This window comes from Pelodiscus sinensis, chromosome 31 (assembly GCF_052426305.1).
Source record: "Pelodiscus sinensis isolate ZL-2025 chromosome 31, ASM5242630v1, whole genome shotgun sequence".
NCBI classification, from domain to species: Eukaryota; Metazoa; Chordata; order Testudines; family Trionychidae; genus Pelodiscus; species Pelodiscus sinensis.
Genome location: NC_143082.1, coordinates 4,109,305 through 4,137,050, shown reverse-complemented (window position 1 = coordinate 4,137,050; position 27,746 = coordinate 4,109,305). Strand labels below are relative to the sequence as shown.

Sequence of the window (27,746 nt, the reverse complement as noted above, 5' to 3'; positions counted from 1 at the left end):
AACACCAGGCCCTGACATAAGGCAGGAGGCCACATCCCTACCTGGGATAAGTGGGCCGAAGTGCAGGAAATAGGGTGCAGGGGGTGCTGCAGGTTTGGGCATCCCACCCCTGCATCCCCACCCCCCAGGGGCTCTGCTGCCAGCCCTGGGTCCTGCTCAGCCACGGGCCCCCCACCATGCTTAGCCCCAGAGACTTGCCTAGTTGCCAGCCTGTGCCCGAGGGATCCACCACCAGGCCCCACCTTGCTGCCAGCCCCAGCTCTAGGGGCCATGGACAGGGACAAGGGTGTGCAGCTCAGCACGGCCAAGCCGAAACCAGCCTCATGGTCGATGGAGTCCATGGGGCAGCCCCCTGGCTGGTGTGCATCCGAGTGGCTCTGTTGCTCGCAATGAGGCTTGGCTGACTTGCGCCCACCAGGGACCCTGCCCAGCGTGTCAAGCTCCAGGCACCCTGCGGCACGAGGGGAGTTGGCTGAGGAGAGGTGGCCCCATGGGCAGTAACCAACCAAGCCTCACGTGCCTTCCCCAAGGGGCATCCAGGCTCCTGCCCCCTAAGGGGCCGTCTCTGGGGTAAGCTGGGACTTCGCTGTCCCTGACTCCTCAGGTCTGGGGCCTCTCTCCTGTGGCTGCCAGGGCACCGATCACAACGGGGAGGATGCTGGGGGTGAGCTGGGCTGAGCATCCCCCTCCCCCCCACTTGTCTCACACACACAGGCTGCCAGGCAGCGGGGGGGGGGGGGAGGTGGAAATAACCCTCTCTCCCTGCTGGGGGCCGAGAGGTGAACAGCCCTTCAGCCAAAGGGCCTGTGCTCTGGTCACATAGGGACACGGTGCCAGAGCCAGGAAGGAACCAGGAATCCTGGCTCCCACCCCCACTCTGCTCTAACCACTAGACCCCACTCCCCTTCCCCCCTCCCCCAGCTGGAGATAGGACTCAGGGGTCCTCACTCCCAGTTCTTCCCTGCTCTAACCACTAGACCCCACTCCCCTTCCCCCCCCTCCCCCAGCTGGAGATAGGACTCAGGGGTTCTCACTCCCAGTTCTTCCCTGCTCTAACCACTAGACCCCACTCCCCTTCCCTCCTCCCCCAGCTGGAGATAGGACTCAGGGGTCCTCACTCCCAGTTCTTCCCTGCTCTAACCACTAGACCCCACTCCCCTTCCCCCCTCCCCCAGCTGGAGATAGGACTCAGGGGTCCTCACTCCCAGTTCTTCCCTGCTCTAACCACTAGACCCCACTCCCCATCCCTCCTCCCCCAGCTGGAGATAGGACTCAGGGGTCCTCACTCCCAGTTCTTCCCTGCTCTAACCACTAGACCCCACTCCCCTTCCCTCCTCCCCCAGCTGGAGATAGGACTCAGGGGTCCTCACTCCCAGTTCTTCCCTGCTCTAACCCCTAGGCCCCTCTCCCCTCCCAGAGCTGGGATAGGACCCAGGCGTCCTGGCTCCTTCTCTGTTGCTAACTTTCCCTGGCAGACTGGGGGAGGCTGCAGCCTCTCCGACGGGCCCCTGCCCCCCTTCTCCCGCAGCAGCGCGCCAGGGAGGGAAGGGGGCGGAGGGAACAATCTCCGTGGGAGGCGACTGGAACCAGCGCATTGTGAGATGCCCTTGCGCTGGCGGCGGCGCTTTCCCCCGGAGCCTGGCAGGGATCCTGCGCTCCCAGGCGCGAGCAGCCCCGGGGTGCCAGCCGCAGGGGCCCGGGCAGCTGGCCGGCCATGCAGCCCAGGCCCAGCCCCCGGGCAGGGGCCGGGCGCCAGCTCCGCTAGGAGCCCAGCCCCGGAGCGCGGCAGGTGGGGGCCCCCCGGCGCTGGGGCTTAGCGGGGAGCCGCGCCATGCGGGGTGCCCGCGAGGGGGGGCCAGCGCCCTGCCCGGGCGGCCGGGTCCCCGAGCGCCAGAAGTACTGGGCCGAGCTCTTCGACCAGCTGGACACCAACAAGGACGGGCGGGTGGACATCAACGAGCTGCGGGAGGGGCTGGCCCGGATGGGCATGAACGCCGGCTCCCACGCCGAACAGGTAGGCCGGGGACGTGGGGAGGGGCTGAGGCCCTCGGCCCAGGCAGGGAGCGTCGCGGTACAGTGGGGAAACTGAGGCACGGAGTAAGGGACTTGCACAGGGTCGCACAGTGAATCCGTGGCAGAGCTGGGTCTAGACCTTGACTCCCAGCCCCTCCCCATTCCCCAGCCAGAGCTGGGGCGAGAACCCAGGAGTTCCGGCTCCCAGCCCCCATTCCCCACCCTAAACTGGGAATAGAACCCAGGAGTCCTGGCTCCCAGTGCCCCCCTGCTGGACCCCACTGCTTTCTGCCTGGGAACTGCTGGCTCTCCAGTGTGGGGCTGGGAGGCACTGGGCAGCAGGAGCAAGGGGCAGAGCTGGCAATGGGCAGTGACGCTGGGAGCTACTCCCCTCCCCCTGGCCCCATTCCTGGGAAGGGGTGAGGCAGGATCCGCACCCTCTGTCCCCCAGCAATATTCAGGGGAACTCAGTGCCTCTCAGCAGCAGCCACCGGGCTGGGCGAGGTTGCTTTGGCCTCTGCGTGCCACTGGCTCCAGGTGTGGCTGGGCAGTGGGGTCCTGGGGCGCCACAGGGGGATCCTCTCTCCCCACTCCCTAAGACTTTGATCCCTAATTGTGCCCTGTGCCAAGGACAAGGAGCTGTCAGAGTCCTCTGGTGCTCAGTGAGTGGGAAGGTGGATCCCCCCCCCCCCACTGGTACCCAAGCACGGACATGCTTGGTTGAGGGTGCACACAGAAGGGTGCGCACACCCCAAATCATGTGGGGGCCATGAGCACACGTAGGCTTGCAGGTGAGCACATGCATGATGGCACGCACCGACATGCGAACACGCATGGGGCATGTGAGCGCCCACACATCTGTTTGGGAATCTAGGCACAGCCACAGGTGTCTCCATGGGGGGACGTGAGCCCCACACTCACTTGTGTGTGGACAGGCACATCCAGGAGTCCTGGCGTCCTGTCTCCTCCCTTCCCAAAGGTGGGAGAGTAACCCAGGAGTCCTGGAGGCCTCCCAGTCTCCTTGCTAGTCGTACGCTAGCCCCCCACGATTGTGTATGTACAATCCCATTCACAAACAAGTGTGCATCTGCTCTCGTGCCCCCGTGCGGTCTCATGTTTGTGTACCCCGTGAAAGTGTGTGCACATCCCATTCACAAACGAGTGTGCCTCTGCTCTCTTGTGCATGCACCCTGGGAATGTGTGCGCACCGTTCCGTTCCCAAACAAGCGTGCATCTGCTCACAGGTCCCTGTGTGATCACGTGTGTGTGCGCCCCCCGTGAATGCATATGCACATTCACAAACAAGTGCACATCTGCTCACGTGCCCTCGTGAGTACACCTCTGTGCTGCTAGCCGGCACAATCTGCCAGGCCCAACCTGCAGCGGCGGGGGGCCGTGAGCAGTGGCTGGGAGGACATCCCCAGCTTGGATTGACTCTCTGGTGGGCTGAGTCTATTCTGTACCCCCAGTTCCACCCACCAGGCCAATTGTTTTGGCAGGACCCCAGGGAGGGCAGCATGGCCGGGCATCCCTCTGCTTCGGAAGCCGAGAGCCGGGGGAAGCGTGGGGGGTGCAGAATGAAACATACAAACAAGCACGGGGAGGTATAAATAGGCGACTGCTCATGTCTCCAGCCTTATTTTTAGCCCGTTGCTTGTGGCCTCTTATCACAGAGCCGCCGAGGTTGGGGGAGGAAGGGATCCGCCGGACCCCCCATCCCCAGTCCATCGCCTGCCCCCAAGCCCTGCTCTCTCACACTGCAGGCCCAAAGACTGTTCTGCCAAAGCCACGCAGCGGGTTAGGGGTAGTGACAGAAATTGAACCCAGGTCTCCTGACTCCCATCCCCTGCCTCTTTCCCTGGGCTTATGGCAGGACCCAGGAGTCCGGCTCTAGCCGCTAGACTCTACTCCCATCTCAAAGCTGGAAGTTGAACCCAGGAGTCCTGATGCCCAGCTTCTGGCTCTAACCACTAGCCCCTACTCCCCTCACAAAGGCGCCCAGCCACTTGCTCTAACCACTAGCTCCCACTCCCCTCTCTAAGCTGGGGAAAGAACCCAGGAGTCCTGATGCCCAGCCACTTGCTCTAACCACTAACTCCTACTTCCCTCACAAAGCTGGGGACAGAACCCAGGAGTCCTTACTCCAAGCCCTCGAGTACCTGTTTTCCAGCCTGCGCCTGGAAACGTCTCATAGAACAAGTGCCCCCGATGCGCCCTCATATCCACCCCCACTTCCCTGTCTCCTTCTCAGCCTCTCACATGAGCATCTGGGATGTGCGAATGAGCCGGACCGGCATGTGGAATGTAAACAGAACAGGCTGAAAATAGCGGGGCCTGAGCCAGGCCTGAACCAGGCCCTAATAATGAGACACGTGGCAAAGCCAGAGAGGCTGGCGTGGGGCGTGGACCCCTGCCCCACCACAAGGGCCCAGTGGGAGGGTGAGGAGGACAGAGTCTCCCAACCCCACTAGAAGTTAAGGCCTGGTGGAACCCAGATCCAAACCAAACCCAGTTCTGGAGGCCTTGGCGATGGGCAGCATAGCGCAGTGGTTAGAGCATAGGACTGGGTCAGGACCACTGGCTAGAGCTGGGGTGCTTGGAAGTCAGGACTCCTGGGTTCTAATTGAGGGGCAAGGCCCCCCCCTTTGTGCCTCAGTTTCCCCTGGTCTCCGGGCATTTTGTAGAGTGAGGTTTTGTGTGGTGGTGGAGACTTGCGCCCTGACACTCAGCTTCCCACGGGGGTTGCTCAGAGGCCGGGTGTGTGAGGCAACCTCAGATCAGATCACGATACATCACAGCTCTGTCATTGTCAGGGGGAGGCGGTGGGAGTGGGGAGATGTTCCCTGAGCACACGGCCTTGGCTTTTCCAGCACAGCCCTGGTCCGGCCTCCTGCTCCTGCCCCCATTGGCTGTCTGGAGCTCCCAAGGGTGGGTAACGCCCAGTTGGGGCGAGGGGGGCAGTTGGCATCCAAGTGCCTGGGAATCTGTGCTGCGAACTCTGCTCTATGGATGCTTGCACAAGCACTCTTGCACACTCATGGCTCACATGCACCCTTGCACACTAGCTGTTTGCACAACTACCCTCCTGCCGACCAGCTCTCTCACAGAGTAACACATGCAACCAATCAGATATTTCCACAGGGGATACCCACCTTCTTACCCCCCCCCCATCCACAGTGCCATCCACAGATGCCATCTGCCCTCTGCTCTAACCACTAGACCTCACTCCCCTCGCAGAGGCGGGGGTGGAATCCAGGTGTCCTGGCTCCCAGTCTCTCTCAGCAGTGGAAGTGGGCTGTCGGGGTAGCAGGTGCGGAAGGGAGGGGGCGGACTGGCCCTTCCTCACAGCTGTTGTCCCCCCCCCATGCCAGGAGATCCTGCGTGAGGGCGACACGGACCAGGATGGCGAGCTGGACTTTGAGGAGTTTGCGCGCTACCTGCAGGAGCGAGAGCGCAAGCTGCTGCTCATGTTCCACAGCCTGGACCGCAACAATGACGGTACTGCGCCCCCGCCCCCGCGCCGCCTCCCTTCTCCCCCACCCCCGCCTCCTGCCACCTCCCTTCCCCCCGCCCCCCTGCAACCTCCCTTCCCTCCCCCGCCCCCGCGCCGCCTCCCTTCCCTCTCCCACCCCTCTTCCTTCCATCCCTCCTCTCTCCTCCCCTGCCCGCCTGCAACCTCCCTTCCCTCCCCTGCCCCCCTGCAACCTCCCTTCCCTCCCCCGCCCCCCCGCCGCCCCTCCCCTTCCCTCTCCCACCCCTCTTCCTTCCATCCCTCCTCTCTCCTCCCCTGCCCGCCTGCAACCTCCCTTCCCTCCCCTGCCCCCCTGCACCCCCTGCAACCTCCCTTCCCTCCCCCGCCCCCTTCCTTCCATCCCTCCTCTCTCCTCCCCTGCCTCCCTGCAACTTCCCTTCCCTCCCCCGCCCCCTTCCTTCCATCCCTCCTCTCTCCTCCCCTCCTCTCCCTCCCTCCCCTGCCCCCCTGCAACCTCCCTTCCCTCCCCCGCCCCCTTCCTTCCATCCCTCCTCTCTCCTCCCCCCTCTCCTGCCCCCTTCCTTCCACCCTCCCTTCCCTCCCCTGCCCCCCTTCCTTCCATCCCTCCTCTCTCCTCCCCCATCTCCTGCCACCTCCCTTCCCTCCCCCCCCCCCTTCCTTCCATCCCTCCTCTCTCCTCCCCTGCCTCCCTGCAACCTCCCTTCCCTCCCCCGCCCCCCTTCCTTCCATCCCTCCTCTCTCCTCCCCTGCCTCCCTGCAACCTCCCTTCCCTCCCCCGCCCCCCTTCCTTCCATCCCTCCTCTCTCCTCCCCTGCCTCCCTGCAACCTCCCTTCCCTCCCCCGGCCCCCTTCCTTCCATCCCTTCTCTCTCCTCCCTGGCCCCCCTGCCACCTCCCTTCCCTCCCCCGCCCCCCTTCCTTCCATCCCTCCTCTCCCCCAACACCTCCCTTCCCTCCATACCTCCCCTCCCCTTCCCCCGCCACAGCCCCTCCCTCCCTCCCTTCCTTCCTGACTCTTCCACCAACCTCCCTCTCCCCCGCCTCTGCTCCCCCAACCTCCCCTCCCTTCTCCTTTCCATCCCTCCCCCACCCCTTCCTCTGCTGACTCCCTTCCATCCCCAACCCCCTGCCCACCCCCAGCTCCCCCTTCCATCCGTTCCTCCCTCCCCCGACTGCCCTCTCCCTTCTGTTCCGTTTCCTCCCCTGCATCTTGCCCCCTTTGGCGTTTCTTCCCCTCCCCCTTCTCTCTCTCTTGCCCCGCTTGCCCCAGGCCCTGCACTCAGTGGTGGGGGCCAGGATAGCTTGAGCCTGGGGATCCGGCTTGGGCTGCTTGTCTCCCCGCAGCCCCTGGGGAACAGAGAAGAGCCGGGACACGGTGAAATCTGCCCCACCCCCTGGGGCTACTGAGCTCCGTCCCCTCCTGCCCCCCCAGGAACACTGGGCCCTGCCCCCTCCTACTCCCTAGGGCCACCTTGCCATGGCCCCACCCAAACCCTGACGCTGCCCCAATCTGTCGCTGGGCATGGTGCTCGGATCCACCCCTACACCAGGACCTGGGAGCAGGGCCCCTGTGCCAGCTCTGTGCCAGCCAGGACCCCCTCTCCCTGGACTTTTCTTGGCCCCCATTGGACTGAGGGACCTGAGTGCCAGACAGGGCCTGTCTCTGTCCGTTCCTGCTTCCTTCCCTGGCTCCCTCGGCCTGCACCGTCCAGATCTGGCTCCCTCAAGGCCCCAGCCCCACACAGGCCCCTGGGGTTGCGAGGGACGGTCCTGGATGGGACAGCCCGGAGCCTGGCTCAGAACCGCCTGTGGCTGCTCCCCTCCCTGCTCACAGGCACCGAGCCCCTGACGCCAGCACCCCAGTCTCTGCCCACTGTGCCTCTCGCAGGAGCATCCCCTGCCCTGGGAAAGGGGGGGGGGGTCTAGTGGTTAGAGCAGGGAGGTGAGGGGCTCCTGGCTTCTGTGCCTGGGGGTGGAAAGGAAGTGGGGTCTAGTGGTTAGAGCAGGGAGGTGAGGGGCTCCTGGCTTCTGTGCCTGGGGGTGGAAAGGAAGTGGGGTCTAGTGTTTAGAGCAGGGAGGTGAGGGGCTCCTGGCTTCTGTGCCTGGGGGTGGAAAGGAAGTGGGGTCTAGTGGTTAGAGCAGGGAGGTGAGGGGCTCCTGGCTTCTGTGCCTGGGGGTGGAAAGGAAGTGGGGTCTAGTGGTTAGAGCAGGGAGGTGAGGGGCTCCTGGCTTCTGTGCCTGGGGGTGGAAAGGAAGTGGGGTCTAGTGGTTAGAGCAGGGAGGTTCTTGGCTCTGGGAGTCAGGACTTCTGTTTCCAGCACCCTGATCGCTTCTGGGCACGACCATAACACACACCAGGCCCCTGCCTTCCGTGGTCTCAGCCTCCACCTCTCATCCGTGGCCTCCTTGCCGGACTGCCAGCCCGTGGGGTGCTCTTTTCACGGCCCTTGGGTCTGTCATGAGCCGGACTGAGTCCCGGCCAACTCGGCTCACGTGGCGAGGTGAGGGGGCAGGATGTTGGATTAGAAACAGCTTCCAGCCGGAGACGGATGGATCCGGGCTGGTGCCAGGGACTTAAACGTGCCCCAGGCACTTTGTTCCCACCCTACCTGGCTCTCTTTCCCCCCCAGCCAGGAGGTTGGGGAGAAGTGTGTTCCCCCTCCCCCAGCCCCTCTCCGCCCCGGCTCCCTGTTCCGGCCCTTTGGCTCAGCCCCCCGGTGCAGGGGCGGGGGGTTGCCGTTCCGTGTGTGGGCAGCAGGGAGATGAGAAGCAGGCGCAGCTGGCATCACGCCCTGGCAATTTTTAGCCTGGAGGGTGGGTGGCTTGTTAGTCCTCCCTATGCTGACACTGACAGCCAGGAGAGACACCGGCCCGGGGATAGCCCAGGCTCCCAGCCAGCGCCGGCAGTGCCCGGCTGCTGCCACGCTGCCCATGCCAACCAAGGCTGGGCCAGGTCTGTGCTTGGATGGGAGACCTCTAAGGAGCACGGAGTGATGCTGGGGGCCCGGAGTTGCTGCTTCTCTTCCCGGGTCAGGAATGAACCAGTCCGAGTGGGGCTTGTTAGGGGGCACTCTCCCCTGGTCCCCCGTGCAGTGCTAGGGGGCGCCGTGCTGGGGGGGAGCAGGAGAGGAGCTCTCTAGGGGGCGCTCTCCCCTGCTCTCAGTGCTACCCCAGCGTGGCACTAGGGGGCGCTGTGCTGTGGGGAACAGCAGGGGCTCACTAGGAGGCGCTCTCCCCTGCACTCAGTGCTACCCCAGCATGGCACTAGGGGGCGCTGTGCTGTGGGGAACAGAAGGGGCTCACTAGGGGGCGCTCTCCCCTGCACTCAGTGCTACCCCAGCATGGCACTAGGGGGCGCTGTGCTGTGGGGAACAGAAGGGGCTCACTAGGGGGCGCTCTCCCCTGCACTCAGTGCTACCCCAGCGTGGCACTAGGGGGCGCCGTGCTGTGGAGACCAACAGGGGCTCACTAGGGGGCGCTCTCCCCTGCACTCAGTGCTACCCCAGCGTGGCACTAGGGGGCGCTGTGCTGTGGAGACCAACAGGGCTCACTAGGGGGCGCTCTCCCCTGCACTCAGTGCTACCCCAGCGTGGCACTAGGGGACGCTATGCTGGGGGGAACAGAGCAGGGACTCGCTAGGGCTCTGGTCACCAACCAGTAGATCTTGGAGCATCACACGGGTGAACCTGACTGGTCTGACCAACAGGTTATCAAGTGCTGGCATTTCAGCTGTCCCTGCCCCCACTGCTGTGCATCTCTTGCCCTTTGCCTGTGAGCTGCCCCTCCCCCTGGGGAGCCTCCTGCTTTCTGGGCAGAGGAGGGGCGCTGATGTCCGGGTGCCCCCTCTTCCATCCTGTATCCTGTCTCCACAGTGCAGAGAGGGGGCACAACAGGACTCGGGAGGGAGTTTGCTGGCAGCTTTAGGAAGTGGTCCAGGGCCGGGGTGAGCTTGCCTTAGCCCCACTGCACCACCAACCAGGAGCCACCAGCAGGGCCCCGCTGGAGCCCACATCCCAACCTCCTACCCTCGTCATGAACCCCCTCCTGCCCCCCAAACCCCTGCCCTAGCCCTGAGCATCCTGCATCCAAACATCCTCCCACAGCCTGCACCTAGAGCCCCCTCCGGTACCCCAACTACCTGCCCCAAGCTCAGCTCAGAGCCCCTCACACTCCAAATCCCTTAATCCAGGCCCAGAGCCTGCACCCCCAACCCTTTGCCCCAGCCTGATGAAAGGCAAGAGAGGGAGCGTGGAGTGACCGGGGCGGGGCCTCAGAGAAGGGGCGGGGCCTCAGAGAAGGGGCGGGAAGGAGGCGGGGCCAGGGTATTTATATTTGAGGTAGATCTTGGATTGCACCTAAATTCAAAAAGTGATCTTGGGCTCAAAAATTTTGGAGACCCTGCAGCTAGGGGGCGCTCTCCCCTGGCTCTCAGCATGGCACTAGGGGGCGCTGTGCTGCGGGGTGGGGGCAGCCCTCCTGTCCCACTCAGGGCTGGCCCCCAAGAGGTGCCATATTGCAGTGACAGTCTGGGCAGCGGCTGCCGATTCTGGAGCACTTTGGCAAGTGACGTGGGTGTAACTGGCCGGGTTCCCTGCTTGGATTCCACTGACCTCAGCTCTCCGCCGCGGTTCCGTCTTGGCTCTGGATAAGCCTTGGCGCCCTGTGCTGCAGAGCAGCGCGGCTGCATATGGGCAGACGGCCCCTGCACCCCACCCCAGAGGTAGCCGCATCTCCCGATTAGGCTTGAAAGGATCCCGATGTCGCCCCGTGTGGGGAAAGCGCTTGGAGTTGAAAGTTGTTTTAAGCTTTTATCTGGCACAGAGCTACTATGGTAACCGGGATATTAGAATTGATGAGACACAGAGATGGAGCTTAGGTGCTAATTATCATTCTCGTTACCATAGCGTCTGAATGCCCCATCGGCCCCCTCTTCCTGAGGGGGAAACTGAGGCACTGAGCGCTACAGGAGTCTGTGGCTTGGGAACTGAATTGAACCCAGCCCTGCCAAGTCCCAGGCCTGGACTCCCAGCCTTGGGCCACCCTTCCTGCCCGTGCGGGGGATGCTGTGGCTGGATGGGGAGAGGTTCATTGTTGCCTCTCTGGGCTGGGGGTAACTGGGACCCTATGGCCTGGGAGTGGCTCAGTGCATGGGTGGGGCTGGCCCACGGTGAATGCCTGGAAGGGTGGGGGTGGCAGAGAGATGGGGCTGGCACAGCGTGAGTGGATGGGACTGAGGTGGGGGGGGGATTCCTGGAAGGATAGGGGTGGCAGGCGTGGGTTGCCGTGGGGTGGGTGGACGGGGCCGGCACAGGATGAGGTGGGGGGATGGACGTGGCAGAGGGTGGGTGGGGAGGCTGGGGCTGGGCTGGCGTGGGGTGGGGGGATGGGGCTGACAGGTGGATGCCTGGAAGGAAGGAAGGGAGTGGCAGACGTGGGTTGCCGTGGGGTAGGTGGACGGGGCTGGCACAGGATGAGGTGGGGGGATGGATGTGGCAGAGGGTGGGTGGGGGGCTGGGGCTGGGCTGTCGTGGGGTGGAGGGATGGGGCTGACGGGTGGATGCCTGGAAGGAAGGGAGTGGCAGACGTGGGTGAAGGGGTTTGGCTGGCAGGGGGTGGGTGCACGGGGCTGACACAGGATAAGGTGGGTGCATGGACGAGGCAGAAGGCAGATGCTACCGCAGCAAAGCAGAACAGCCCCTGGCCTCCCTCTGTGCCTCGTGCCACGCAGCCGGCCAACTTCCCGGGGCTGGATCGTGCGCCGCCCCTCTCTGCGCGTGGCCCCCGCGGCTCCATGCCCTGGGACCACAGCCCGTCCCCCGCTGGGCTCCCTGCTGCCGGCTGGACTCAGGGGCCGAGAGACACGTCCCCAGCCACTGGGAATGAGCCAGGGATTAACCCTACGGGACTTAATTCTCCTAACTGCCCTGAGCCCCTTATGTAAGAGCTCTTCAGAGCCCCTGGGGGTCAGCACGGGGGGGGGGGGATCACGGAGGCCTGTGGGTGGTTGATCTTGGCCCTGTGGGCCCCTCTCCATCCCCTGGGCAGGGGCATGGGGGTCCGGGGCAGGGGCTGGCTGTCCATGCGAGTGGCTGGGCGGGGGTCTGGCTGTTACACGGCGGGGGTGGGGCGGTGACTCGCTGCCCCCAGTTAAATGCGTTTCTCTCCCCTTTGCCCTTCGCTTCCTCGTCTCTCCCCGGGGAAGGTGTTTTCTCAGCCCCCCCCCCCCCCCACTTTCTGTTTGTCTCACTCTCTCCCAGACAGGATTCACTTTGATTCCCCCCCCCCCAACCCCAACCCCTGCTCCGTCCCACTCCCCCCCCACTGTCCCATTCCTTCTGTGACCACCCCACCCCCTACTTTCCCCCCCCTTGGTTGCTGTGCCCCCCAGCTTCTGCACGCCTCTACCCAGAGGCACCCGCCAATGTGGCTGGGGGCCAAAGGGGCAGGTGCACGGGCATGGGGCTCTGTGCAGGGCCGGAGACCCGTGTGCTCACACTCCTTGTGCACACCCACACTCGTGTCTACACGTGTGCGTGTGCCCACCCCTGGATCGGGACTTGCGCCTGGAGCCCAGCTGGGGAATCGCCTCCCTTCCCGTCCTCTCTTGTGACCCTCCCACCCACCTGGGACCCCCGAAGGACTCCAGCTGCTGAGTCCAGTGCTGTGGGGCTGAGCCAGGGCTGGGGGGGCGGTGCCCCCAGTCCTGCGTGACAGGGATCCCTGTTCCTCCCCTAGTGGCCAGCTCCCGGCACCTGGCGAGTCCACTGGCTGCAGCCTGGATCCCCCCCCCCCAGCCAGACCCCTGTTCCACCCCCTTCTCTTTCTCTCTTCCAGGTGGGACACCGGCACCCACTTCTGGGGGGCTCGTTGCAGGAACCTAAGTGTGGGGTAGGCAGATTCCTCCCCCCCATACAGAATGCACTCCCCCCCCCCCCCCATCCCAGCTCTGCTTGCTGATCTCCCTGGGCATGCAGCATGGGGGGGGGCATACAAACCAACCCCCCCCCACCTTGTCATCTCCCTGCCTGCTGTTCTGCGATGCCCCTGTCTGAAGCTCTCTAGCCGGGTAGACCCCCCCCCCCACGTACTCTGCCCCGCCTGCCTGCCCCCCCCCTCCACCCTGCTGACCTGCGCCGCCCCTTTGCTTGTACCCAGGCCAGATCGATGTGTCCGAAATCCAACAGACATTCCACAGCCTCGGCGTCTACATCTCCCTGCAGCAAGCGGAGAAAATCCTGAACAGGTGAGACCTGGGGCCCCCCAATCCGCCCGTACGCCTCCCCCCCTCGTCCCCCGGCCGCCCACTCGCAGCCCCGGCCAGGTCAGTCTGCGTCAGTGCTGGGGGCCCGAACTCCTGGGTTCAGTCTCCTGCTCTGGGAGGAGAGTGGGGACTAGGGGTTAGAGCAGGGGCCAGGGGCATCGACTCCTGGGTTCTGTCCCCATCTCTGGGAGGGGAACGGGGACTAGGGGTTAGAGCAGGGGCTAGGGGCATGGACTCCTGGATTGTCTCCTGCTCTGGGAGGGGAGTGGGGACTAGTGGATAGAGCAGGGACTGGGGGCCACGGCTCCTGGGTTCTGTTCTCAGCTTTGCCCTTGATTCCCAGGATGGGATGAGATCGGGGGGGTAGTTCTCTGTCCCAGCTCCCCCTGCTGTGACTTGGGGAGAATAAACCTGCTTCCTGTCTTGGCGGCTGAGTGTCTGTGCCCAGGGCTGGGGTGGGGCCAGCAGCGGGGCTGGGGCGGGTCCTGTGGGGCGCCCCTCACCCTGGGTGTGTCTCTGGTCTGCCTGGCAGCATGGACAAGGACGGCACCATGACCATCGACTGGCTCGAGTGGAGAGACCACTTCATCCTCAACCCGCTGGAGAACATGGAGGAGGTCGTCCACTACTGGAAGCACTCCATGGTGAGGGGGAGCCGCTCCCGGAGAGCCCAGGTCTCCCCCCGTTCCCCCCAGGGGCCGGAACCTGGGCAAGACCCACCGGCTTGTGTCACCTGGCCGGGGCCGCCCGAGACGGGGAGGTGCCTGGCGGGGCTGGAACCGGGACTGGTCCCCAGGGTCCCAGCAGTGGGAGGGGAGGGTGGCTACGAACCCTGGGATTATACCTGGCTCCGAGTGGAGTGGATGGGTTAGAGCCAGGTTCTGGGAAGGGAGCCTAGTGGTTAGAGCAGGGGCCTGGGAGCCAGGACTCCTGGGTTCTCTCCCCATCTCTGGGATGGTAGTGGGGTCTAGTGGTTAGAGCAGAGGCCTGGGAGCCAGGACTCCTGGGTTCTCTCCCCATCTCTGGGATGGGAGTGGGATCTAGTGGTTAGAGCAGAGGCCTGGGAGCCAGGACTCCTGGGTTCTCTCCCCATCTCTGGGATGGGAGTGGGATCTAGTGGTTAGAGCAGGGGCCTGGGAGCCAGGACTCCTGGGTTCTCTCCCCATCTCTGGGATGGGAGTGGGATCTAGTGGTTAGAGCAGGGGCCTGGGAGCCAGGACTCCTGGGTTCTCTCCCCATCTCTGGGATGGGAGTGGGATCTAGTGGTTAGAGCAGAGGCCTGGGAGCCAGGACTCCTGGGTTCATTTCCTGACTCTGGGCGGGGCCCGGGTCAAGGGGGCGGGGCCAGTGGCGCCAGGACTCCTGGGTTCTGTCCCTGCCGCTAAGGGCAGAGCTGTCTCCTGCTCTCGGGCTGTCGGCGGCCCAAGGGGAGCAGCCCAGGGGGTCTCTCCAGACTGAGCAGCGCCCTGCCCCCCTTTCCCCAGGGAGCCATGGCCTACCCCCTCCCTTTGCCCCTCCCTAACCCCCTTCTCAGCAGGCACCCGGGGCAGCTGGGAGGGGGCCAGCCCGGCGAGGGCTGTTTCCCTGCTGGGCTAATCTCACCAGTGACCCACACCGGCTGAGATTTACTGTTTATATTTAAACGTGATTGATAGGGGGCGGGTCAGACCAGCGCAGCTGGGCCTCCGGCCTCCTGGGTTCTATCCCCAGCTTCAGGAGAGGAGTGGAGACCAGTGGTTAGAGCGGCGGGTGGGGGAGGGGAGCCCCTACCCCTCCCCGTGTCTGTTTCCAGCAGCGACTGCTGCCTGCATGGGGAGGGGGTGCTGGGCGAGCAACCCAGGGGGTGGGGAGGGGGGTCTGTGGGGGCATCCCATTTAGCAATTAACATTTTGGGGGGGCCACAGGGAGGCAGGGCACCCTCTGAGTGCTACCATGAGAACATAAGAACGGCCGTACTGGGTCAGACCAAAGGTCCATCTAGCCCAGTAGCCTGTCTGCCGACAGTGGCCAGCACCAGGTGCCCCAGAGGGGGTGGACCGAAGACAATGATCAAGCGATTTGTCTCCTGCCATCCCTCTCCAGCCTCTGACAACCAGAGGCCAAGGACGCCATTTTATCCCCTGGCTAATAGCCTTTTATGGGCCTAACCTCCATGCAATTATCCAGCTTCTCTTTAAACTCTATTATAGTCCTAGCCTTCACAGCCTCCTCTGGCAAGGAGTTCCACAGGTTGACTACACGCTGTGTGAAGAAGAACTTTCTTTTATTAGTTTTAAACCTGCTACCCATTCATTTCATTTGGTGTCCTCTAGTTCTTCTATTTAGGGAACTAATAAATAACTTTTCTTTATCCGCCCTCTCCACACCACTCATGATTTTATAGACCTCTCTCATATCCCTCCTCAGTCTCCTCTTCTCTAAGCTGAAAAGTCCCAGTCGCTTTAACCTCTCCTCATATGGGACCTGTTCCAAACCCCTCATCATTTTAGTTGCCCTTTTCTGAACCCTTTCCAAGGGTGCCATAAGGCATCGATGTCTGTTCCCCTTCCCCCGTGCCTCAGTTTCCCCTCCCTGCAACGGCCGGATGAGCTAGAGGACAGAGCGGCTCTGCCCAAGTCCCTCCTCCACCACAAGCCCTCTAATCTCATTAGCAGGATTTCTAGGAGGCTTTATTGCCTGCCCAGCCCTTCCCACCCTCTCTCACCTTCTCCCACTCGCCACCCGGCCATGGAGGAGCCCTCGTCCGCCGCAGGGCGCCCGGCTGGTGCGTGCCCCGCCGTGCTCCGCCGGGCCGCTCTCGGTGGGCTCCCCAGAGTCCAGGCGCTGGCCCAGCTGTGGGAGGCTGAACAGAGACACCTCGGGGGCTTGGGATCTGTCCTGGGGGATCCCCAACGGGTAGGATGTGGGGTTATTCATCCCCAGGGGCGTCTTTCTCTGTCTGTCCGTGCCCCACTTCTAGCCAGCCGGGATTATTAAAACCCCTGCTTGTGGCAGGCCGGGGTTCCCCATGAGTCCAGTGATTAGAGCCGGGAGCGGGGGAGGGGAGCTGGGAGTCGGGACTCCTCGGTTTTTATCCCCGGAGGGCGTGGGGACGAGGGAATTAGAGCAGAGAGAGGGGAGAACTCAGGGGTCTCCCCAGCTCTGTCATAGTCTCCATGCGCTGTGCCGGCCGAGTCCCGGCCTGGCGCCGTGCCTCAGTTTCCCCATAGCACAGGTGACTGGTGGTAGTGTTGGGGAGGGGTACCTTCCCCCTGGGCCCCCGCCAAAATCTGAATTGCTAATTCGGGGGCCCCTGTAACACAGCCCTGGGGCCAGGGATTCTCCTGCCACCTGGCTCCCCCCAGCTGCAGGTGACCCCCTTCCCCGGCTCATGAACGGTCTGGGGGCAGCTGCAACGGGGAGCGGAGCTGGGGGAAGGGAGTGAGTGTCCTTGGGGAGAGCCAAGGTGGGGATGGGCTCTGGGAGTCCTTTATTGGAAAACCTAGTTGCCTGTTATCAGGGCACCCCCCCCCCCCCACCTGCCCCATGGCCTTGTGGGCTCCTGTCGGGGGAGCCCCGCTCGCTCGCTCCCTGGAGGTGTGAGACGTGGTGACCGGCCAAGGTAAATTGACCCAGATCATGAACAAGTCCCAGGCTCCCGGTAGCATGGGGTTGGGTTGGCAGGAGGGAGAAGAGGCTTTTCCCCACCGGAGGGCCCTGGTTCTGATCCAGCCCTGGGTCAGGGGGACTGGCTGGCTCTGGGGGGGCAGGGAACAAGCCATGGGGCTTCCCAGCTCCGACCCAGCCCCTGGCTGCTGTGCCCAAACAGCATCACCCTTCTCTGGCGCCCATGTGCGGTTCTGGCCCCTTCCCCAGTAGAGGGAAAGCTCTCCCATGCCATCCATCCAGCACCAGCTGCCATGCCAGGGGACCAGGCAGCAGCGCCCTCACGGGCACCACAGGCCGAATTGTACTGTACCCTACCACCTGGAGTCCTGGGTTCTGTTCCTGGCTCTGCCATTCGGCATACCCTCCATGCCTCAGTTTCCCCATCTGTAGGTGGGTCCTGTTACTGACCTCCTTGGTAAAGCACTTTGAGGTCAGCTGATAGCAGCCTTGTGGTGCTGTTCTTTAGGGGGTTTCCTTCCAGGGCTCTGGCTATTCCTGGGGGTCCTGGTTCTGATCCACTCACCTCCCTCCCCATCTCCCCTGGCAGGTCCTGGATATCGGGGAGTGCCTTACCGTGCCTGACGAATTCTCCGAGAAGGAGAAGAAGACGGGGATGTGGTGGAAGCAGCTGCTGGCAGGCGCCATGGCAGGAGCCGTCTCCAGAACCGGAACCGCCCCCTTGGACCGGCTTAAAGTTTTCATGCAGGTAAATAAAAAAAAATAGGCCCCCGAATTCTGTGGCTATTGGGAAGCGGGCCTTCTGCATCTGGGCAGCCTGGCTGTGCAGTGGCGCCCGTGGGCATCTGCGGGCATGGAATAGAGCAGCACCTGGGGATTGGGCAGAGAGTGCCAATGAGAGGCATTGCAGAAGGACAGGCAGGGGGAGGGGTTGGAGATGGGCAGTGAGCCCAGTTGAGGGCCCCCACCCCAGAAGTGGCCCCATTTCCGCCCTGAACGCGCAGGCTTGGGACAACCTCCTTGTGCCCCACCCCAGAGGCGGCCGCATTCCAGGAGGCCGGGGCGAGGCTGGGCCACATCCCACCCCGCCCAGGCAGGGTCCCCTCCCCGGGGCACTGATGCTGCAGCCTCTCCGGCACAGGTTCATGCCTCCAAGACCAACCACATGAATGTGTTTGGGGGGCTGAAAGGCATGATCCAGGAAGGGGGCGTCCGCTCGCTGTGGCGCGGCAACGGAATCAACGTGCTGAAGATTGCGCCCGAGTCGGCCATCAAGTTCATGGCCTACGAGCAGGTGGGTGTGGGGAGTGTGGAGCTATGGCGGGGGGGGGGGGGAGTGTGGGGGGGTGCAAAGCCAGGGAACGAACCCAGGAGTCCTGGCTCCTAGTTCCCCTAGTCTCATCCACTAGATCCCTCTCCCCTCCCAGAACCCAGGCATCTTGGCTCCCAGTTCGAGTCCCAAGCCCCTCTGAATGCAGACAGCCCCCCCCCCCCCCCCCACCCCCAAGACCGTTCCTTTGGACTACAGCTTTTGCCCACTAGAAGGTGGGGCGGGGACTGCAAACTGGAAAATGCCTTCTGGGCACAGGCGATTGATCTATTGTTTCTCATCCCAGATCAAGCGTGGGATCCGCGGCCAGCAGGAGACGCTGCGGGTGCAGGAGAGATTTGTGGCCGGCTCGCTGGCCGGCGCCACCGCTCAGACAATCATTTACCCCATGGAGGTGAGGCCCCTGCGGATGCCGAGCCACCGCCAGAGAGCACATAGCCAGGGTTTGCATCCAGCGTGGTAGCTACTGCCCTGCCTCCTTTGAAAGTTCTCCTGCCCGGTGTGAAAGCAGGGACTTGCGGTGTTGTTGGAGGAATGGCGAAGGCACAGGCCTGCTGTTCGTAAGAGCTGAATTCAGGCCCCAGCTCTGCCAATGCCTGGCTGCGTGACCTTGGGCATGTCCCTCAGCATCCTGGCCTCAGTTTCCCTCGCTGCACAATGGGGGTAATAGCAGCATGAGCCGTGTCCTGCCTGAGGCTAAATACAGTGACGATTGGGAAGGATCAGAGATAAGTACCCCAGGCAATGTAGGAGGTGCGCACTTGGACTGCGTTCGGATCCCAATGTGGCGCTAGAGGGCTCTGACCCAGTGCTGATCCGGATGCCCCTGTAGGGCACTAGTCGGTGCTGTGCTGCAGGGTGGGGGCACAGGAGGGGGTACTCTCCTCTTGCAATTGGCTAGATGCCAGCTGGAGAAATGCCCCTTTCTCCCCCATCCTCCCAATGATTTTGTGGTCCAGTACTAAGCTGCTCTGTCAAACCGTTTGCCTGCCCCACCCCAGAGGCGGCTGCATTTCAGTGTTGGGCAAGCCAGTGCTGCACTGCTAGCCCGTGGCCGTGCCCCACCCCAGAGGCGGCTGCATTTTAGTGTTGAGCAAGCCAGTGCTGCACTGCTAGCCCGTGGCCGTGCCCCACCCCAGAGGCGGCTGCATTTCCATGGTGCCCCTTATCACGGTCCTTAAGGAATCTGTCCCCCAGGTGCTGAAGACCCGGCTGACCCTGCGGAAGACGGGCCAGTACGCAGGGATGGCGGACTGCGCAAAGAAGATCCTACGGAAGGAGGGACTCCGGGCCTTTTACAAGGGTTACCTGCCCAACGTGCTGGGCATCATCCCCTACGCCGGCATCGACCTGGCTATCTACGAGGTCAGGGCCAGAGGCGCACGGGCCTGCAAGCCGGGCGGAGCCTGTTTGCACATAAGCTCCTCCCCCACGGTTGGAAGTAGGGGGCTGCGAGTGGACCCATTTGTCACATGCTGGAGTCCTGACTTACAGACCCGTCCCACTCTAACCATTAGACCCTGCTCTCCTCCCAGAGCTGGGAGTAGACTCTAGGAGTCCTGACTCCCATTCTCCCCCCTGCTCTAACCACTAGACCCCACTTTCCCTCTCCTCCCCTGGAGCTGGGGGTAGAATCTAGGAGTCCTGACTCCCATGCTCCCCCCTGCTCTAACCACTAGACCCCACTCCTCTCCCAGAACTAGGGGGAGAGCCCAGGGATCCTCACTTTGAGTCCCCCGGCAGCCTACCATCCCTGGCATCCACCCAGTACTCCCATCCCTCTGCTGGAACCCCCCAGCCCTGGCATCCATCCACCCCTCGTCAGCTCTGCTCTCCTCCTCCCTGCAGACGCTGAAGAACATGTGGCTTCAGAAATACAGCTCGCACACTGCCGACCCAGGCATCCTGGTGCTCCTGGCCTGCGGCACAGTGTCCAGCACCTGCGGGCAGATCGCCAGCTACCCCCTGGCCTTGGTGAGGACCCGGATGCAAGCCCAAGGTGAGATGGGGCGGGGGGGGGGGGGCGCCAGCAGTGGCCCAGATATCACAGGGCTGGGTGTGGCCTCAGGATGCAAAAGCAGCGAGATCCCAGGAGCTGACCCGGTGCATTATGGGTTCGGCGAACATCCCGTTGGACCAGTGATCCAGTCCCCATACAGCCAGGGAGAGGCGGGATCAGCAGCAGCCACGGTGCCCGGCTGCCTCCTCTCCAGACTGGGGCCGTGACTGAGGGAGAGATGGGGTCTCCCTCGCCGTGCCCCACGGGCGCTCGGCCCCTTCCCCACTGCACTTCTCCTGGACCAGTGCCAGGGCAGATCCGTGGGGTGGGGGCGAGTTTAGTGTAAGTCAGTTTCAGCCCTGGGACACGCCCTCCCTGTGCAGCATCGCCGCGCCCAGAGGCCGTGCCTCTCCCCAGACGCAGCTGCATTTCCATGCGGAGTGAGCTGTCCCTGTGCTGCATGGCTGCACAGCTGATACCGGATGCATTCACCACATTTGGGGCTTTCTGCCTGGCTCCCTGCTCGACCTTATGCTTTGCCCCCCATTGGCCCTATGGCAATGCCTCCGAGCCACCTGCTGTGGGGCAGAGCTCCCTAAAAACTGGGGTAGGGAAAGTCCCCTCTGCAGGGAGATTTTTTGGGGTCACCTCCCGTTCCCCCATAGCCTGAGTGTAACTGAGCCTCAGGCCCTGAGAGTGGGGGTCGGGTGAAGGTGACCATAACGGGCAGGACCTGACCGGGACCCCTTCTCCCCCCAGCCTCCATAGAGGGTGCCCCCCAGCCCACCATGCTGGGGCTCTTCAGGCATATCCTGTCGCGGGAAGGGGTGCTGGGCCTGTACCGGGGCATCGCCCCCAACTTCATGAAGGTGATCCCGGCCGTCAGCATCAGCTACGTGGTCTACGAGAACATGAAGCAGCTGCTGGGCGTGACGTCCAGATGAACCCGCTGCCCCTGCAGGCAAGGATGCTCCCCCCCCCCCACCCGCCCTCCCACGCTGCACTTTGGAGCCGGCTGGCGCAAGAGCGGGGCCGGGAAGTGCCGGAGCTGGGGGCCTCCGGAGACGCTGCGAGAGCTCAGCTGCACCCAACCCCCGGCCCCCCTCCCATGCCGGCAGGACTGCGCCGGGCCAGGGGACCAAACCCTGGAGCAGGCCCGGGGGGGAAAGAGGAACCCTTCAGCCTGACCACCAGGCGGAGCACGTCTGCTGGGGGCAGCTTGGCCAGGGGTGGGCGAGGAGCAGAGCCGGGGCATGGGGGGGTTAAGACAAGGCTGAAGTTTCGGCTTTTTTGAGTGTGAGACTCTCCAACCCCCTCCCCCAGTTCTGCGGAGGGGGCGTCGCTCCTGGACGTGCATGACACACGCACGGCCCCGTTCCCTGCATGCTGCACATTTCCTGCACGCGGGAGGGGGGGGGGGGCTTTGCTGCACCCCCTCCACAAGCACTTGCTGACATTTCACTGCCAGTGGATTCCAGTGGAGACTCCTCCATTCAGCACCCCCAATGGCACCGACACTGGATCCCCCCGGGGAAACCCCCCCAATCAGCACCGACACTGGATCCCACCGGGGAAACCCTCCAATCAGCACCCCCAGCTCAGCACCGACACTGGATCCCCCGGGGAAACCCTCCAATCAGCACCCCCAGCTCAGCACCGACACTGGATCCCCCGGGGAAACCCTCCAATCAGCACCCCCAGCTCAGCACCGACACTGGATCCCCCCGGGGAAACCTCCCCCGATCAGCACCGACATTGGATCCCACCGGGGAAACCCCCCAATCAGCACCCCCAGCTCAGCACCGACACTGGATCCCACCGGGGAAACCCTCCAATCAGCACCCCCAGCTCAGCACGGACACTGGATCCCACCGGGGAAACCCCCCCAATCAGCACCGACATTGGATCCCACCGGGGAAACCCTCCAATCAGCACCCCCAGCTCAGCACCGACACTGGATCCCACCGGGGAAACCCTCCAATCAGCACCCCCAGTTCAGCACCGACACTGGATCCCCCCGGGGAAACCCTCCAATCAATACCCAAACTGGATCCCAGTGGAGAGGCCTCCAATCAACACTCCCAGCTCAGCCCTACCACTGGGGAAACCCTCCGATCAGCACCACCGCTGCACCCCATTGGAGAGTCCGCCACTAGCCACTTCCCTTCCCCCACCCGGACTTCCAGTGCTGCCACTGGATCCCACTGGGGGCCGCCTCCTGCCGAGAGGAACGCCCCCCCAAATAGCGTTACAAGATCCCAGCTGGAACTGCCGCAGCTCCCCCTCAACCCAGGCACTGCCCGGTTCATCCAGGGGGCTGCACCCTAAAACACCAGTGCCCAGACAGGAGCCGGGGCCCTACCTCTGCAGAGACCTTCCTTGCCACCCCACACCCGCTTCCCGTGAAGTCCGAGCTAGCAGCCTGCCCTGCCCCCCTTGCCACCCACTGTCTCCGTGTCCCTGCCTGGGGAGGAGACTTGGCACTGGTTAGCCCCCCCCTTCTCCTCTGGGCGGCCTCCCCTGCATGCACCGAACAGCTCTCCCCCTGCACAGCACAGGAGGCCCCCTGGCCTGCCAGCAACGGGTGGGGCAGGGCGCAGGCACGGCATGCTGAGCAGAGGGGGCAGGGCCGTGCTGGGGAGAGGGACGCAGCCTGAGCCACACAACTGGCTGGAGGGGGGTCAGCGAGGGCTGGTGGCCCCAGGGAGTCAAGGCCAGGCCATGGATTACCCCAGGGGACGGATGCCAGGGCCGTTGGGGGTGAGCTTCCACCCAAGCAGGAGGCAGTGTGGGGCATGCCCAGCCCAGGATGCTGACTGTGTTATCCAGCAGGGGGCAGTATGGGGCATGCCCAGCCCAGGATGCTGACTGTGTTATCCAGCAGGGGGCAGTGTGGGGCATGCCCAGCCCAGGATGCTGACTGTGTTATCCAGCAGGGGGCAGTGTGGGGCATGCCCAGCCCAGGATGCTGACTGTGTTATCCAGCAGGGGGCAGTATGGGGCATGCCCAGCCCAGGATGCTGACTGTGTTATCCAGCAGGGGGCAGTATGGGGCATGCCCAGCCCAGGATGCTGACTGTGTTATCCAGCAGGGGGCAGCATGATGCACCCAGCAGCCCCCCTTTGCACACAGGCCAGAGGAGCCCATCCAGCAGGGGGCAGGATATGCAACTCCAGCCCTGCCCTCTCCCCCCCCCCCCATCCAGCACATGGCTGGGTAGGTATTGACAGTCCATCCAGCAGGGGCAGCATCACAACCCCCCCCCACCCCACTCCCCCACCCCAACCTTGGGCCGCGGAGCCGTTCTAAACTTCACCCACCTGCATGCGCCCTGGACCCGTCGTTCCAGCTTGGGGCCTATGTCCATCGCTAAGGGGCAGCGCGCCCCCCCCCTTCAGCTCCCCTGGGACACCCACTGTGGATAGCGCCTGCCTGTTTTGCACTAGGCTGGATTTAACTTGGGCCTATTGTGGACGCTGCCTGGATTTCTATGAACCTTGTGAAGCCCCCCCCCCCAATATTGAGACGGGGATTCTCCCCCCCAACACACAAACACGCACACTGGCTGGGGAGGGCAGCTCCTACAGCCAGAAGCGGCAAGGGCTAATATGCTTGTGGTGGTGTTCTTTTGGGTAGGGGGGCGGTTAGGTCGTCTGGCTGTGGGCTCCCCCCAGGTCCCTTGGGATCTGCTTGGAGCTGAGCCGCAGTCTCTTCCTGTCACCGCAGCAGCCATCTAGCCCCCGCCTCCAGCCTCGGACGCAGACGTTCTTCCACATCAAACCTTGGCCGGCCGGCCCCTCTCCCGGCCTGCTGACGCCAGCTCTGAGCCAAGGCCAGGCGCGGGATTGATAGAGAACACGCTAGCCCTGGGAAGCGGGGGATGTCCCACACTCCCAGGTGGAAGGGGCGGCCGGTAGATAAGAACAGCCAGGCTGGCTCAGCCCAATGGTCCATCTTGCCCAGTGTCCTGCCAGATGCCTCTGAGGAAACGAACAGAACCAGGAAAAGAACAGAATCAGGAAATTGGCGAGTGATCCGTGCGCCCGGCCTCGCTGCTTAATTTGTAACAAGAGAGCTGCTGGGCTCAGGCAATTGTTTTACTTTCATAACGGATGTGGCAAACCTGGAGGTGCCGGGTTCTGAGATGCCAGGTCTGAAGGTGCCGGGCTCTGAGCTGCCAGGTCTGAAGGTGCCGGGCTCTGAGATGCCAGGCCCGGAGGTGCTGGGCTCTGAGCTGCCAGGTCTGAAGGTGCCGGGCTCTGAGCTGCCAGGTCTGAAGGTGCCGGGCTCTGAGCTGCCAGGCCCGGAGGTGCCGGGCTCTGAGATGCCAGGTCTGAAGGTGCCGGGCTCTGAGATGCCAGGTCTGAAGGTGCCGGGCTCTGAGCTGCCAGGCCCGGAGGTGCTGGGCTCTGAGCTGCCAGGTCTGAAGGTGCCGGGCTCTGAGATGCCAGGCCTGGAGGTGCTGGGCTCTGAGATGCCAGGTCTGAAGGTGCCGGGCTCTGAGCTGCCAGGCCCGGAGGTGCCGGGCTCTGAGATGCCAGGTCTGAAGGTGCCGGGCTCTGAGATGCCAGGTCTGAAGGTGCCGGGCTCTGAGCTGCCAGGCCCGGAGGTGCCGGGCTCTGAGATGCCAGGTCTGAAGGTGCTGGGCTCTGAGATGCCAGGTCTGAAGGTGCCGGGCTCTGAGCTGCCAGGCCAGGAGGTGCTGGGCTCTGAGCTGCCAGGTCTGAAGGTGCCGGGCTCTGAGCTGCCAGGCCCGGAGGTGCTGGGCTCTGAGCTGCCAGGTCTGAAGGTGCTGGGCTCTGAGATGCCAGGCTCGGAGGTGCCAGGACTCACAGCTGCTGAGCTGCCAGGCCCAGCTGGGCTCTTAGCTGCCAGATCTGGAGGTGCCGGGCTCTGAGATGCCAGGCCTGGAGGTGCCAGGGCTCACAGCTGCTGAGCTGCCAGGCCTGGAGGTGCCGGGAGGAGGAGGGGGATCCAGGTAGCGAGCTTGCCCAGTAAAGGAGAAAGGAGGGTGGTTCGCCCTCCCCCTGGCCATTGGCTGGGACCAAACCTGGGACCCCTGGAGCCCGAAGCCGGCACGCTTGCTAACTGAGGCAAAGGGCCAGCTTGCCTAGCTGGCCGGCAGCAGCGCGCTCCTAAGCTGCTGTGCAAAGTCTGTCCCCTAGCGGGCACCAGAGAGCAAGCACCTTCCAGGGACACCCCCAGGAAATCCGTGCAGGGTGAAGACGGTGCCTTGTGGGGGCTGGAAGGCTCCCCCCCATAGTGAGCGTGGGGGGATGTGTAAGGGGGGGGCAAAAGGACGACAGGACTGGCTGCGGGGAGGGGCCTGGTACCAGAAGGGAGGAGCAGGTGTGGCGGAGCCGAGAACTGGGGAAGTTGTGACAGGGATGGGGAAGGGACCCATGTGGGGCAGGGGAGGTTGGCAGGACATTGCAAACTCCCGGCAGTGTTGGGCCTTTATTATTATTTTAATCTTATTTAATTCCCCCACCCCCCATTGGAGGTGTGAGTGATGAGTGGCGCAGGGCTGGGGAGACAGTAGGAGGCAGAGGCAGGTTGTGGGGGGGAGGCAGAGACAGGTTGTGGGGGGGAGGCAGAGACAGCCCCCCACTCTGGGGCAAACAGGCTTCCCAAGGGGCCATTGGTCCCTCTCCAGTAGGGGGCACTGAGAGCCCCCAGGCCCTGGGGAGGGGTAGAGGTCGCCAGCCTCGCCATTCCCGCAGGAGCCAGGGACGCCTGCCCCCATGACGGCACCAGTCCTTCCCCCAGCTGCTTTGCTCCATGGTGCCTTGCTGGGCAGCCCAGTCCGACCAGGTGGGAAGAACACGGCACTCGCCCCCTCTCGGCAGGGCCAGGCCTGCCTCGCGCCTGGCTCTTGCATGTGCTGGCTGGCAGGCCCGGCTCTGTGCCCCGGGGGGCTGCTGCTTTAAAGGGAAAAAAGAGCTAATAAAAGTTTTCTAAACTTTCTTGTTTGTTCTGGTGCCAGTGCGGGGCTATGGATTGGGGCAGGGTGGGGACGGTGCCAGGTATCACACCAGCCACCTCCACTGGGGCAGAAGCCACCCCCTCCAGAGGCACGGACAACAGCTGAGGCCTCTGCCATCCGCTGCAGTTAGGAGGACAGAGTGGTGCAGCCTCATGTCTGGGACACAATCCTCTCCAGTAGTCTCGGAGGCCTTGGTTTGACTCCCGCCACTGACCCCCAAATTCCCTCCCAGCCCTTGAACTGGTCAGGTCATTGGTGTCTCAGTTTCCCCCGAGCCACCCTTCCTTTCTCCCACCTTGTGTCTGGTTAACTGGGTTGCTCTTCCCCACAGGGGCGGCATCTCACTGGCTATACGGTGCCAGGGCGATGGGGCGACTAGCAGATCTAGCCAGTAGGGGGCAGTGATATGCCCAGGGGATTCCTGCCCCAGAGATGTTCCAGTGTCAATCATCAGAGGAGCCAGTGGCTTCCTTTGTCAGACCAGCTGTTGGGGGGCGGGGTCCTTAGAGTGCCTGGGTGCCACTGAGGCTCAGAGAACCACAGATCACCCCCACAGCATCCAGGGCACACGTTGGACCAGGGGCGCTCTCCTCTTGCTCAGTAGAGCTCCCGTTTAAGCCTGAAAGGCACAAGAGGAGGGTTTGGGACGTAAGTAACCGCCCTAGTCTCCATTCACCGGCCTGCCCTGGGCGCTCCGCCTGGCTCTTCTGCCTGCAGCTGTGCAATTCGGGTGCCCCATCTGGGCTGTAGCAGCCCGGCTGCATGTGACTGGTTGATTGACAGCAGGAGCCACCCCCCCCCCCCACCCACAGGACATCTAACACCAGCCAGCATCAGCGATAAAATCTCCCTGCTGAGTAATCCGGGGCCTGCTTCCTGCGGGGTGTCAATCAGCCTGGCGCTACTCCCACGACACCCGCCCGCCAGCCCCCCACCCTTTGGTAGAGTCCCATCTGTGTCACCCCTCGCCCTGCGGGCATGGGCTGGGCCGCCCCCTTGGCAGAGCAGCTTGCGGGGGCCCATCTGTCAGGAGGAGGCCGTTGGGGTTCTGCTGCAGCCCCCCTGGCAGCCGGGTGCGAGGCCCCGACCGGTGCCAATTACACGCAGCGCTGGCTGCTAAATATTTCATGCTTCTCCCTCCCCTTCTGCAAACCACAGGGGAGGAAACCTCCCCCAAGCACGGCACGGTCGCCGGCGTATCGACAGACTCAGGCCCAAGGAAAGGAGAACACAACAGGGCACCGGCCTGGGCCCAGGCCCCTCTCCCCCAGCCCCCTAACTAGGGAAGTGGCCACACCGCTTTGCTGCAGATTAGCAGCTGAGCCCCACGTGACAACATTGTTTACATGAAGCAGGGGATGTGGGAAGCAGGAGAGCAGATGGGGGAGTTAGTTCTGTTAAGATCAAGGCCCTGTCCTGTTGGAGGCCAGACAATGCAGAGACCCGGACCAAAATCAGGACCCGTGTTCCCTGTAAGCTCAGCGCCTGGGCAGTTGGGCAAATGAGATTTAAATGTCACCCAGCTGCTTAGAGAACCCCCAGCCAGAAGCATATATTTCTGCAGGTGGTGCACATCCACACAAGCTTTGGTGCAAGTGACAAAATTTATTCCACACTTGCGGCAGGGAAGAGAGAGAAAATTACAGCCAACCCTTATCCGAATCCACACCATTACAGCAGACAGTCCCTGCCACAAAGGCTGCATCTAGACTGGCATGATTTTGCGCAAATACTTTTAGCGGAAAAGTTTTTCCGTGAAATATTTGCGCAAGAGAGCGTCTATACTGGCATGTGCCTTTGCGCAAAAGATTTGCTTTTGTGCAAAAGCATCCGTGCCAGTTTTGACGCACTCTTGGGCAAGAAAGCTCCAATGGCCATTTTAGCCATCGGGCTTTCTTGCGCAAGAAATAAACTTGGCTGTCTACACTGGCCCTCTTGCGCAAGAATACTTGCACAAGAGGGCTTATTCCTGAGCGGGAGCATCAGAGTATTTGTGCAAGAACCACTGATTTTGTACATTACAACGTCAGTGTTCTTGCACAAATACTTGCGGGCAGT

General features: G+C 63.2%; 1 protein-coding gene across 3 annotated transcripts; it reads left to right on the top strand.

Annotated features, from left to right (window-relative positions):
* Positions 1–1,597: 1,597 nt before the first annotated feature.
* On the top strand, positions 1,598–25,668 carry SLC25A23 (solute carrier family 25 member 23). 3 transcript variants are annotated; one of them, XM_089774890.1, is made up of 14 exons: positions 1,598–2,014; positions 5,385–5,511; positions 12,661–12,748; positions 13,299–13,410; positions 16,962–17,120; positions 17,514–17,666; positions 17,989–18,096; positions 18,900–19,067; positions 19,551–19,701; positions 20,461–23,831; positions 23,892–23,921; positions 23,967–24,363; positions 24,454–24,615; positions 24,655–25,668. In XM_089774890.1, exons 1-10 carry the CDS (start codon positions 1,832–1,834, stop codon positions 20,643–20,645), a joined length of 1,434 nt encoding a protein of 477 aa, XP_089631016.1. In that variant the 5' UTR covers positions 1,598–1,831; the 3' UTR covers positions 20,646–23,831; positions 23,892–23,921; positions 23,967–24,363; positions 24,454–24,615; positions 24,655–25,668. The 3 variants fall into 3 exon arrangements, with proteins under 3 accessions (XP_089631016.1, XP_089631017.1, XP_089631015.1); XM_089774891.1 differs by lacking the exon at positions 23,892–23,921 and having other exon boundaries at positions 23,982–24,363; XM_089774889.1 differs by having other exon boundaries at positions 20,461–24,363.
* Positions 25,669–27,746: the final 2,078 nt, after the last annotated feature.